The following is a 12,812-nucleotide window of genomic DNA, read 5'->3' as shown; positions in this document are numbered from 1 at the left end:
TACATACTTGCTTTCCTGCCCCGGTTTTGGATGCGGCTTTGGAAAGAGTTGAGGTGAACACAGGGCGTTCTACTTCGGATCTGGATCCTGGACGTAAGAGGGGAAAGGAGGGAAAAGAACATTTTGTTTTTTCTTTTAAGTTTAGCTCTATGGATAGAGAAATTAGGTCCGTGATTAGGAATAACTGGGATATCCTGTGCAGGGACAGTGATCTGGTTGATAAGACATGTAATGGTCCATTGTTCGCGGCTCGTCGCGGTAAGAATATAAAAGACCTGTTGGTACATAATCGAATACGGTCCCGTAGCAATAATTGGCTGTCGGGGAGTACTCCGAAAGGCAATTTTAAGTGTGGGCACTGTAGTTTCTGCCCCTACCACCTGACCGGGAAAACCTGCAAAATAGGCCCCATCGAGCATTTGGTACGTGATTTTATTACATGTAGAAGCACACATGTAGTATATGTGATATTTTGCCCTTGTGGCTTCTATTATATAGGTAAAACCTTCCGTCCACTTTTTGTGCGCATACGTGAACATTTTAACTCTGTACGTACCGGCAAAGGGGTCCCTCGCATCCCTGGACACCATGCTCTCCCTGTCCGTGTCCATGTTCTAATAAAGACTTTTTAAGCATCGGGAATGGTGAGTGCTGACCATTTTTTCTTTTTTACTTTAATCATGAATCAAACATCATAATACCAGTATCCAAATATTCCTGTCAGTCTTACCCAAATATCCTATGGTGACAGTGTGTGTCCGGTGGCCCCTCGCGCGTTTCGCGTGAGCTTCCTCGGGGGGACATGCTTGTGTGTCAAACTGGGCTATATTTAAGGGTGTATTGTCAGCTGTGGCGGCCATCACGCTCTGTAATTGGCGCATGCGCACCGCCATCTACGGAACGCCGCACATCACAACCCCGGCATCTACGGCGCTGCGAGCAGGCAGAGGGAAAACCCTCAAGATGTCATTTCCTGCTCCACCGCTACTGAGTGCCGGAGAAAGCGATGCGCGGGCACCGTCGTGGCGCGCATGCGCGCATACACACGCGGCCATCTTCCTCAAGGGAAAAGCTAAGGGCAGCAAGAGCGATGCTATGTATAGTATAAAATATTGGGGCTATCACCATTATAGCCATAGGAATATAAACGATCCCCCCCATAAAACTAAATAAAATATACAGAAGAGGCCAATTTGCCCCATAAATATGAATAAAGTGCAACCAGTGCAATATATCATGTGTATGGTGTTGCCTAATGATCATTCAACCGAATGCCCGGCCACTAATACTATAAAGAGAAGAAGTGGTGCACCTGTCACCATTAGTGGCAGTCATATTCGGACCCACCTCATACATATAACGAAAGTGGGGGAAAAAAACCCACTCCCTATAAAAAGAAAAATGCAGGGAGTGCAAGTGTAAATAATAAAAGTGAAAGAACAAAGAGTGACCCATTCAATAAACAAATGCCTAATAATAAATTTGGGAACTAACTCCACCTCCATTAGAAGATGGAGAATATATCCATAGCCCCAGTATATTCATACTGGCTCGATCCTGCTACCTCCCGAAACCTATGCATATTAAATACATTATCCACCAGACAAAAGAAGAACGACAAAAGACAGGGGAAACAAAGGGAAACAATACAGCAAGGGTTACTACAACATATGCCAGGAGGCAGATCCTCTAGTATATAATATCGCCTCCTCATAACTGCCGTACAGTATTTCCTCATAATATAATAGTCCATGACTGGTTTCATTATTCTTCCAGATTCTTCATTTGTCCGAGGATACAGCCGACATAACCTCCAGATGTCACAAACACGCCCAGACGAACAACGACGATGGAGAAGGATACGTGCAAAAGGTACTAAAAATAACAAAGACACACAAAATTAAAATCCAGAAACAGGGAATCAAAACGGACCCGGAGCTAGAAATTTTATAAAAAGGATGCAAAGCTAATCTGTTCGTTTAACCCGTGTGGGGACATTGTACCTAATATATTGATCCATCGACATTCAAGTTGTGTGAGTTTTTTCTTTAGGTCCCCACCTCTTATACCCCCCCTAACATGATCAATCCCAAAGACACTCAATTCTTTCGGATTGCATCTATGATACTGCCTGAAGTGTCTAGGTATAGACTTGAGAGGTACATCATCCTTTGCCTCTTTAGCAGCCATGATGTCCCTGACATGCTCCCGTGTTCTGACCCTCAGTTCACGTGAGGTCAGTCCAACACAGGATAGGTTACATGTACACTTTGCCATGTAGATCACGAAGGTGGTACTACATGAAATGTAATCTGTAATTTTAAACTGTTTCCCATCCACAGAGGCAAATGACTGTGTCCTCACGTGATTGCGACACGCCAGGCAGTCCCCACATGGGAAGAAGCCCCATTTTCTTTTGCCAGCACCAAAAATAGGAGGAGTCTTAGTTACGTAGTGGCTTTTGACCAAAATATCTCTCAGATTTTTCGCCCTCCTTGCTGTCATAAGGGGTTCTTCCGAGAGATATTCGGCCAAAACTGGTTCTGTTCTTAATATGGGCCAGTGTCTCCTCAGGATGTCCCTCATTTTTCCCCACTGGTGGTTGAATGTGGATATGTACCTAATTTTTTCATCCTTCTTTTTCGTTTTGGGTACATGTGATAGGAGGTCACATCTCTTTTGATTTTTGGCTCGAACATACCCTCTTTTTATGCTCCTATTACTGTATCCACGTGACCTAAATCTCTCCCCAAGGTCCACTGACTGTTTCGAAAAAGCCTCCTCAGTGGAGCATATCCTCCTTATCCTTAAAAACTGCCCTATGGGAATTGCCCCAATAGTGGAGCCAGTATGGGACGAGGAGGCATGAAGTGCATTCACTGAGGTTGCCTTCCTGAAAACATCCGTACCAATGGAGCCATCACTCTGAACATATAGCATGATGTCAAGGAAGGAAATACTCTCTCTACTGAAGTTGTACGTAAGCCTGATTTTGAGGCTGTTACAGTTCAAGTCCTGCATAAACTGATGAAGGTGTTCCACGGACCCTTGCCAAATAAACAAAATATCATCAATGTACCGATACCACCCCAGTACTTGGGGGGCGGAGTGTGCGTCCCCAAATATGACTCTCTCCCAATATCCCAAAAACAAATTAGCATAAGAGGGCGCACACGCCGCCCCCATCGCGGTCCCTCGACTCTGGAGGTAGTATCGGTCCTTAAACGTAAAGCAATTATGTGTCAGGATGAACTGCAAAAGCCTCAACACCAGGCTCACCACATCCGAGTCAATACTACTTGACTCAAGAAAAAAAGTTGCTGCCTCCATCCCATCATCATGGTGTATGGAGGTGTAGAGTGTTTCGATGTCTGCCGTCACTAACATGTCTGGTTCTAAAGAGAGGCCATCCAATCTCCTCAGGACGTCCGTAGTGTCCCTGACATAGGAGGGTAGAGTTTCTACTTGCGACCTAAGATAGTAGTCAATGTATTTACATACTGGGTCACAGAGCCCTCCTATGCCAGAGACAATCGGACGCCCTGGGGGATTAACTGAGTCTTTGTGGACCTTGGGGAGAAGGTAAAACGTGGGCATAATAGGGCATTCCACCACTAAACCGCCATTCCACCACTAAATAGACCAAAGTAGTTTAGGACTAAAGCAGTGGTGGATATAGTCTATGATACTGTGCGATATTCTGTACATCATATAATAAAGTACACTTCTCCTGTGCTGCGCCAATCCTCTGGAATGCTCTACCCCATGATATTAGAACCATCCACAATTTGAACAGTTTTAGGCACTCCCTCAAATCACATTTGTTCAGAGCGGCCTACCACGTTCACTAATCAAACTCATTTTATGTTTGTGTGTGTGTAGCCCATTCACTATCCCCATCTATCCCCCACCCCCTGAAGATGGCTGGACCATCATTGTAAATACATCATTGTAAATACACACCTGTACTTTGTATCTCCCCCACCTCATTGTAGATTGTAAGCTCTCACGAGCTGTGTCGTCTTATTTCGCTTTAATTATTGTATTGTTAACGTTGTTACTTATGACTGTTGTGTTTGAAACTGTTAAACTGTAAAGCACTGCGGAATATGTTGGCGCTATATAAATAAATATTATTATTATTATACTAAGTGATGACTAATAACCAAATAATCTTAATAGTAATATATAATTAATGATGGAACTTATGACAAATGCCCCATTGGTACTCAAACAATAAAGAAATAACAGATGACCAAATGCCTATACTAATAGGTTCTTAGCAATATTTTTATTCTTATTTTTATTACACAGTATCCTGAATGAACACACCTATTGGCAGAACCCCCATTCTTAATACATTCGAAAACTAACCATAGCATGCTCAAGTCCAGCATGGCTTTTTTGTTTAGAGTGGAACCGCAGTCGCAGATACATAAAAAACAAACGTATGGTATCAAACATTGATCAAAAAATGTAAAAGTCACTGCAGTAGGAGACATACTAATACATTTTGTCATGGTCTGTAGGACCAATATAACATAGGCAAAGAAAGTGTTTTTTTGGCAAAGAAAAACAGGTCAGATAAAGCAGCCAAAATTAAGCTGCTCGTTAAGGCCCCCCCGGGTTTGTTGATTCCATCCAGAATATCCATCTGGTCTCCCTCTGGATAATCCTTTTGTCCCAGTCTCCTTGTATATTCGATTGTGACACAGTCTCAATTACCCTAAATGAAATCGACTTAAGGTCCCCCAAATGTACAGTATATCATTAACATGGCGAGACAAAGGGGTATCCCTCTTGTGGGTGATGTCCCCAATGTTTTCACCAATCCTTACCCTGAATTGTCGTTTTGTCTTCCCTACATAATCCAGGGGACATGAACAGGTACAGATGTATACTACCCCTACCGTCTTGCAGTTTGCAAAGTGTCTATTTTGCTAGATCCTACCCTTCGCAGCACTCGTAAAAGTATTGCTGGGTTTGACATATTTACAGAAACTGCATGATCCACACCTAAAAGTTCCAGGTTGTCTACGGTCCAGCCATGTGCCCAAAGGCTTAGGGGCACTGCAATGACTCCGGGACACAAAATCGCAGACAGATTTTCCCTTCCTAAAGGTAACAGCCGCTTGGGGTGAAATAACACTACAGATATCGGGATCTGCCATGAGTACCCCCCAGTATCTCTTAAGAATACCCATAACCCTAGTGTTTTGGTCATCAAAAGTTCCGATTAGGCATGTAGGTTGGTTTTCATCATCTTTAATTTTGGGAACAAGGAGCTCAGATCGATTGCAGCCCGCTGCATGCCTATATCCTTCATTAACAATCTCTGCAGGATATCCACGATCCCTAAACCTTTTCTTGAGATTATTGGATTTAGACTCAAAATCTCTTAATGATGAGCAATTTCTTCTCAATCTAAGAAATTGCCCTTTTGGAATACCCCTTTTCAGATTGAAAGGATGGTAGCTTTCCCATCGCAACAAGCTGTTAGATGCCGTTGGCTTGCGAAAAAGATGTTTCGAGGCGTCCATCTGGACATCTCGAGATATAGACGTTCAAAAAAGGAATACTCGCACCTCCAATATCGCACGTGAGTCTAAGTCCTAGATCATTGTTATTCAGATGCATCACAAAGCTCTCAAAAGAGGGACCATCCCCTGCCCAAAGGACGAGGATGTCATCAATGTAGCGCCTCCAGAATAAAATCCTGGGGCACCATGTGAAATCCTCATCACAGAACACAATGGTGTCTTCCCACCAGCCCAGGAGCAAATTAGCATAAGTGGGGGCACAGGGGCTCCCCATAGCTGTACCCCTGAGCTGGTGGTAAAACTTGCCGCTGAAGAGAAAATAATTATGTTCAAGAATGAACTGCAGTAGTCTAATAACTAGGTTGTTATGTACCAAGAGATGAGTTCCCCTGGTTCTAAGGAAATATTCCACTGCCTGAATCCCCTTTGAATGTGGAATGCTACTATATAGAGACTCATCGTCAATTGATGCAATGATAGTACCTGGATCAATACGTTGTTGTGAACTCTGTTTTCGGGCTCCCTCTTGTGGTCACTGGTGGTATGGTGTGACTTTTGCTTTGGGCTCCCCCTGGTGGCTTTGTTTGTTATCCTGCTGGTCTCTGGCTATCAGCTGGTTCGTTATCCTCTGGGAGGTTCCTATATAGCTCTGTTTTACTTCCTCTTGTTGCCGGCTGTTGATGTAATCAGTGCTACTCAGATTCCTTCTGACTACCTTGCTCCCAGTCTATCCAGGACAAAGCTAAGTTTTGTTTGCTTTTTTTTTGATCAGCAGTGTTTATCATGTTTTCTTGTCCAGCTTGCTAAAATGTGATTTCCTCGCTTGCTGGATGCTTCTAGTGGACTGAGTTTCTCCCCACACACCATTAGTTGGTGCGTGGGTTCTTGTAATCTCAGGATGGATATTTTGTAAGGGATTTTTATTGATCGCATAGACCCCTGCTCTATTTTCTGCTTTCTAGTACTAGTGGGCCTCTTTTGCTGAATCTGATTTCATCCCTACATATGTGCCTTCTTCTTACTTCACCGTTAATATTTGTTGGGGGCTTCTATATCTTTGGGGATTATTTCTCTGGAGGCAAGCGAGGTCTTTCTTTCTCTTTAGGGGTAGCTAGTTCCTCAGGCTGGCTTGAGACGTCTAGGAATTTTGTAGGCACGTTCACCGGCTACCTCTAGTTGTTTTGGATAGGTTCAGATTTGCGATCAGTCTAGTTACCATCTCCCTAGAGCTTGTCCTTAGTTTATTCACTTGCTGGTCTATTCGTGATCCTCAGCCACTAAGGATCATAACAGTACAGCCGGCCAGTAAAGTGTTAATTGCATGGCAGAAGCAGGAGAAAAGAAGCCTTGAGAATTTTTTTTTTTGTTGTTGTTGTTGCCGTGTGTCTAGCTGCTGTGGCTAGCTTCTCTCCTCCTCTTAATCTTGGTGTGGCTCTGAGTTCAGCTGCTGACATGGATGTCCAGAGCTTGGCTTCCAGTCTGGATCATCTTGCTGCTAGGGTTCAAAGTATTCAGGATTTTGTTGTTCACAGTCCTATGTCAGAGCCTAGAATACCTATTCCGGAGTTGTTTTCTGGAGATAGATCTAGGTTCCTGAATTTTAGGAACAATTGTAAGTTGTTTCTTTCTTTGAAACCTCGTTCCTCTGGTGATGCCGTTCAGCAAGTTAAGATTATCATTTCCTTTTTGCGTGGTGACCCCCAAGATTGGGCCTTCGCATTGGCGCCAGGGGATCCTGCATTGCTTAGTGTAGATGCGTTTTTTCTAGCCCTTGGATTGCTCTATGAGGAACCTAATCTTGAGAACCAGGCTGAAAAAATGTTATTGGCCCTCTCGCAGGGGCAAGATGAAGAAGAGGTGTACTGCCAGAAATTTCGGAAATGGTCGGTGCTTACTCAGTGGAATGAGTGTGCCCTGGCTGCAAATTTCAGAGAAGGTCTTTCTGAAGCCATTAAGAATGTCATGGTGGGGTTCCCTACGCCTGCAGGTCTGAATGAGTCAATGACTCTGGCCATTCGGATTGATTGGCGTTTGTGGGAGCGCAAACCTGTGCACCATTTGGCGGTGCCTTCTGAACAGACACCTGAATCTATGCAATGTGACAGAATTCTGACCAGAGGTGGATGGCATGTTATCTCAGCATGCTCTAAGCGCAAAAAAAAGGTTGATAAATCTGTCACCATTGGTATTTTACAGCCTAAGTTCATTTTGTCTGTTACCCTGATTTGTTCCCTGTCATCTTACCCGGTTAATGCTTTTGTAGATTCAGGTGCCGCGCTGAGTCTGATGGATTGGTCATTTGCCAGGCGCTGTGGTTTTGTTTTGGAGCCTTTGAAATTCCCTATTCCACTAAGGGGAATTGATTCTACACCATTGGCTACGAATAGACCTCAGTACTGGGCACAAGTGACCATGTGCATGACTCCTGTTCATCAGGAGGTGATTCGCTTTCTTGTACTGCACAATTTGCATGATGTCGTCGTGTTGGGTCTACCATGGTTGCAGACTCATAATCCAGTCCTGGATTGGAAAGCTATGTCGGTGTCAAGTTGGGGTTGTCAGGGAATTCATGGTGACGCTCCTGTGGTGTCTATTGCTTCATCCACTCCTTCTGAAGTCCCTACGTTTTTGTCAGACTACCAGGATGTATTTGAGGAGCCCAAACTCAATTCTCTACCGCCTCATAGGGACTGTGATTGTGCTATAAATTTGATTCCTGGTAGTAAGTTTCCTAAGGGACGACTTTTCAATTTATCTGTGCCGGAGCATGCTGCCATGCGGAGTTATATAAAGGAGTCTTTAGAGAAGGGACATATTTGCCCGTCCTCATCCCCTCTTGGTGCAGGATTCTTTTTTGTGGCTAAAAAGGATGGTTCCCTGAGACCCTGTATTGATTATGGCCTTTTGAATAAAATCACGGTCAAATTTCAGTATCCTTTGCCATTGTTAACTGATTTGTTTGCTCGCATTAGGGGGTCTAGTTGGTTCACCAAGATAGATCTTCGTGGTGCGTATAACCTTGTGCGTATAAAACAGGGTGATGAATGGAAAACTGCATTTAATACGCCTGAAGGCCATTTTGAGTACTTGGTGATGCCTTTTGGACTTTCTAATGCTCCTTCAGTCTTTCAGTCCTTTATGCATGACATCTTCCGTGAATATCTGGATAAGTTTATGATTGTGTATCTGGATGATATTCTGTTTTTTTCGGATGATTGGGAGTCTCATGTTAAGCAGGTCAGGATGGTCTTTCAGGTCCTGCGTGACAATGCTTTATTTGTGAAGGGCTCAAAATGTCTTTTTGGAGTCCAGAAGGTTTCTTTTTTGGGTTTCATTTTTTCTCCTTCTACTATTGAGATGGACCCAGTCAAGGTTCAGGCTATTCATGACTGGACGCAGCCTACATCTGTTAAGAGTCTTCAGAAGTTCTTGGGTTTTGCTAATTTTTACCGTCGCTTCATAGCTAATTTTTCTGGCGTTGTTAAGCCTTTGACGGATTTGACCAAGAAGGGTTCTGATGTGACTAATTGGTCTTCTGCGGCTGTGGAGGCCTTTCGGGAGCTGAAGCGTCGGTTTTCTTCGGCTCCGGTCTTATGTCAGCCAGATGTCTCACTTCCCTTCCAGGTGTAGGTTGATGCTTCCTAGATTGGAGCGGGGGCTGTTTTGTCGCAGAGAAGCCCCGATGGCTCTGTGATGAAGCCATGTGCTTTCTTTTCAAGAAAGTTTTCGCCTGCCGAGCGGAATTATGATGTCGGTAATCGGGAGCTGTTGGCTATGAAGTGGGCATTTGAGGAGTGGCGACATTGGCTCGAGGGAGCTAAACATCGTGTGGTGGTCTTGACTGACCACAAGAATTTGATTTATCTCGAGTCGGCCAAGCGGCTGAATCCCAGACAGGCTCGTTGGTCGTTGTTTTTCTCTCGTTTTGATTTCATGGTCTCGTACCTGCCGGGTTCGAAGAATGTGAAGGCTGATGCTCTTTCTAGGAGTTTTGTGCCTGACTCTCCTGGAGATTCAGAGCCGGCTGGTATCCTTAGAGAAGGGGTGATTTTGTCTGCCATCTCCCCAGATTTGCGACGTGTGCTGCAAGAGTTTCAGGCGGATAGACCTGACCGCTGTCCACCGGAGAGACTGTTTGTCCCGGATAGATGGACCAACAGAGTCATCTCCGAGGTTCATTCTTCGGTGTTGGCGGGCCATCCTGGAATATTTGGTACCAGAGACTTGGTGGCCAGGTCTTTTTGGTGGCCTTCCTTGTCGCGGGATGTGCGTTCCTTTGTGCAGTCTTGTGGAATTTGTGCTCGGGCGAAGCCTTGCTGTTCTCGTGCCAGTGGTTTGCTGTTACCTTTGCCTGTCCCGAAGAGGCCTTGGACGCACATTTCCATGGATTTTATTTCAGATCTCCCTGTCTCTCAGAGAATGTCTGTCATCTGGGTGGTGTGTGATCGTTTTTCTAAGATGGTCCATTTGGTGCCCTTGCCTAAGTTGCCTTCCTCCTCCGAGTTGGTTCCACTGTTTTTTCAAAATGTGGTTCGTTTGCACGGGATTCCTGAGAACATTGTTTCTGACAGAGGATCCCAGTTTGTGTCTAGATTTTGGCGGACCTTTTGTGCTAAGTTGGGCATTGAGTTGTCTTTTTCGTCGGCCTTCCATCCTCAGACGAATGGCCAAACCGAGCGAACTAATCAGACCTTGGAGACTTATTTAAGATGTTTTGTTTCTGCTGACCAGGACGACTGGGTTACTTTTTTACCGTTGGCCGAGTTTGCCCTTAATAATCGGGCTAGTTCTGCTACTTTGGTTTCTCCTTTTTTTTGTAATTCGGGGTTTCATCCTCGTTTTTCCTCGGGTCAGGTGGAGCCTTCTGACTGTCCTGGAGTGGATGTTGTGGTGGATAGGTTGCATCAGATTTGGAATCATGTGGTGGACAATTTGAAGTTGTCACAAGAGAAGGCTCAGCTCTTTGCCAACCGCCGTCGCTGTGTGGGTCCCCGACTTTGCGTTGGGGACTTGGTGTGGTTGTCTTCTCGCTTCGTTCCTATGAAGGTCTCCTCTCCTAAGTTCAAGCCTCGGTTTATCGGTCCTTATAAGATTCTGGAAGTCCTTGGCCCTGTGTCATTCCGTCTGGACCTCCCGGCATCATTTGCTATTCATAATGTGTTCCATCGCTCGTTGCGGAGGTATGTGGTACCTGTGGTTCCTCCGGTTGAGCCTCCTGCCCCGGTGCTGGTTGAGGGAGAATTGGAATACGTGGTGGAGAAGATCTTGGATTCTCGTGTTTCTAGACGGAGGCTCCAGTATTTGGTCAAGTGTAAGGGCTATGGTCAGGAGGATAATTCTTGGGTTGTCGCCTCTGATGTTCATGCGGCCGATTTGGTTTGTGCCTTCCATGTGGCTCATCCTGATCGCCCTGGGGGTTTTCATGAGGGTTCGGTGACCCCTCCTTAAGGGGGGGTACTGTTGTGAACTCTGTTTTCGGGCTCCCTCTTGTGGTCACTGGTGGTATGGTGTGACTTTTGCTTTGGGCTCCCCCTGGTGGCTTTGTTTGTTATCCTGCTGGTCTCTGGCTATCAGCTGGTTCGTTATCCTCTGGGAGGTTCCTATATAGCTGTTTTACTTCCTCTTGTTGCCGGCTGTCGATGTAATCAGTGTTACTCAGATTCCTTCTGACTACCTTGCTCCCAGTCCATCCAGGACAAAGCTAAGTTTTGTTTGCTTTTTTTTTGATCAGCAGTGTTTATCATGTTTTCTTGTCCAGCTTGCTAAAATGTGATTTCCTCGCTTGCTGGATGCTCTAGTGGACTGAGTTTCTCCCCACACACCATTAGTTGGTGCGTGGGTTCTTGTAATATCAGGATGGATATTTTGTAAGGGTTTTTTATTGATCGCATAGACCCCTGCTCTATTTTCTGCTTTCTAGTACTAGTGGGCATCTTTTGCTGAATCTGATTTCATCCCTACGTATGTGCCTTCTTCTTACTTCACCGTTAATATTTGTTGGGGGCTTCTATATCTTTGGGGATTATTTCTCTGGAGGCAAGCGAGGTCTTTCTTTCTCTTTAGGGGTAGCTAGTTCCTCAGGCTGGCTCGAGACGTCTAGGAATTTTGTAGGCACGTTCACCGGCTACCTCTAGTTGTTTTGGATAGGTTCAGATTTGCGATCAGTCCAGTTACCATCTCCCTAGAGCTTGTCCTTAGTTTATTAACTTGCTGGTCTATTCGTGATCCTCAGCCACTAAGGATCATAACATACGTATATCCTCAAGTTTGTTCAATAAGTCACTGGTATTTCTTATATAAGACGGCAAGGCTGTTACAAATGGTGGTAGAATATGGTCCAAATAGACACTCACATTTTGGCATAGGGCATCGATCCCTGACACAATTGGACGACCCTTAAGGGGGGGTGAGCCCCTTATGGATCTTCGGAAGTGAACAAAATGTAGCAATGGTGGGATATTTTGGGAACATAAAGTTAAACTCGTCCTTTGATATAAGGAAATCATCCAGGGCCCTGGCAAGTATCCCAAGGAGTAGACAAGAGTAGGAGGCTGTAGGATCACCTCTCAAAACCTCATACGTAGTATGGTCAGATAGAATAGACTCACACAACATCAGATATTTAATAGTGTCTAAAATGAAAACATTCCCGCCCATATCGGACTGTTTGATGATAATCTTGGCATTATCTGCTAAGGAGTTGAGGGCTTCCATTTCAATAGTAGTCAGATTCAATTCGGTGGACCTATTCTTTGGGTTGATCTTTTTTAGTTCATCAATAACTAGTTTGGAAAAGATATCAATGTTACTATAATCTCCTGGTGGAGGCATCCGAGTACTTTTCTTGTTAATTATAGAGAATGGGCCCTCTCCCACACCCCTTGCTCCTTCCTCATAGAGTTCAGCAAGGAGGTTGACGTCCGATAACAAATCCACGGGAATGTCCAATTGTGCACGTTTGTTTTTATCGTTATTGATGAAGAATTTTCTCCATTTTAATTTCATTAGAAACAGATTGATATCCTTAACCCAGGAAAAACAGTCAAATCTGGTTGTGGGTACAAAAGACAAACCCGAAGCCAACACAGAAGTCTCGGCCAAGGATAGGGCATAGGAAGAAAGATTAATGACTTGTTCTTTACCACATGTAAAATTTATCTCTTTAGGTTTGTTGGTAATCTCGTTCTCAGAGGGTATGGCAACAGATCTCTACAATCTAAAAAAGAGGAGGAAAAGGATGAGGACGATTGTGCCACAGATGCACTTGTGAAT

The 12,812-nt window shown here is 44.6% G+C and overlaps 1 protein-coding gene across 2 annotated transcripts in view; it reads right to left on the bottom strand.

The window, feature by feature from the left end:
• Positions 1-680: 680 nt before the first annotated feature.
• Positions 681-12,812, bottom strand: part of LOC143779144 (zinc phosphodiesterase ELAC protein 2-like) — a 73,044-nt gene continuing 60,912 nt past the window's right edge. For both annotated transcript variants that reach the window (XR_013216496.1, XM_077267442.1), the window contains one exon: positions 681-1,875. Coding sequence is in view for 1 of the 2 variants with exons in the window: in XM_077267442.1 (XP_077123557.1) it covers positions 1,821-1,875 (55 nt within the window). In the remaining variant the exon portion in view is untranslated. The remainder of the gene's footprint in view (positions 1,876-12,812) is intronic.

This window comes from Ranitomeya variabilis, chromosome 1 (genome assembly GCF_051348905.1).
Source record: "Ranitomeya variabilis isolate aRanVar5 chromosome 1, aRanVar5.hap1, whole genome shotgun sequence".
Classification (NCBI taxonomy): Eukaryota; Metazoa; Chordata; class Amphibia; order Anura; family Dendrobatidae; genus Ranitomeya; species Ranitomeya variabilis.
This window is presented reverse-complemented; position numbering and strand designations above follow the sequence as displayed.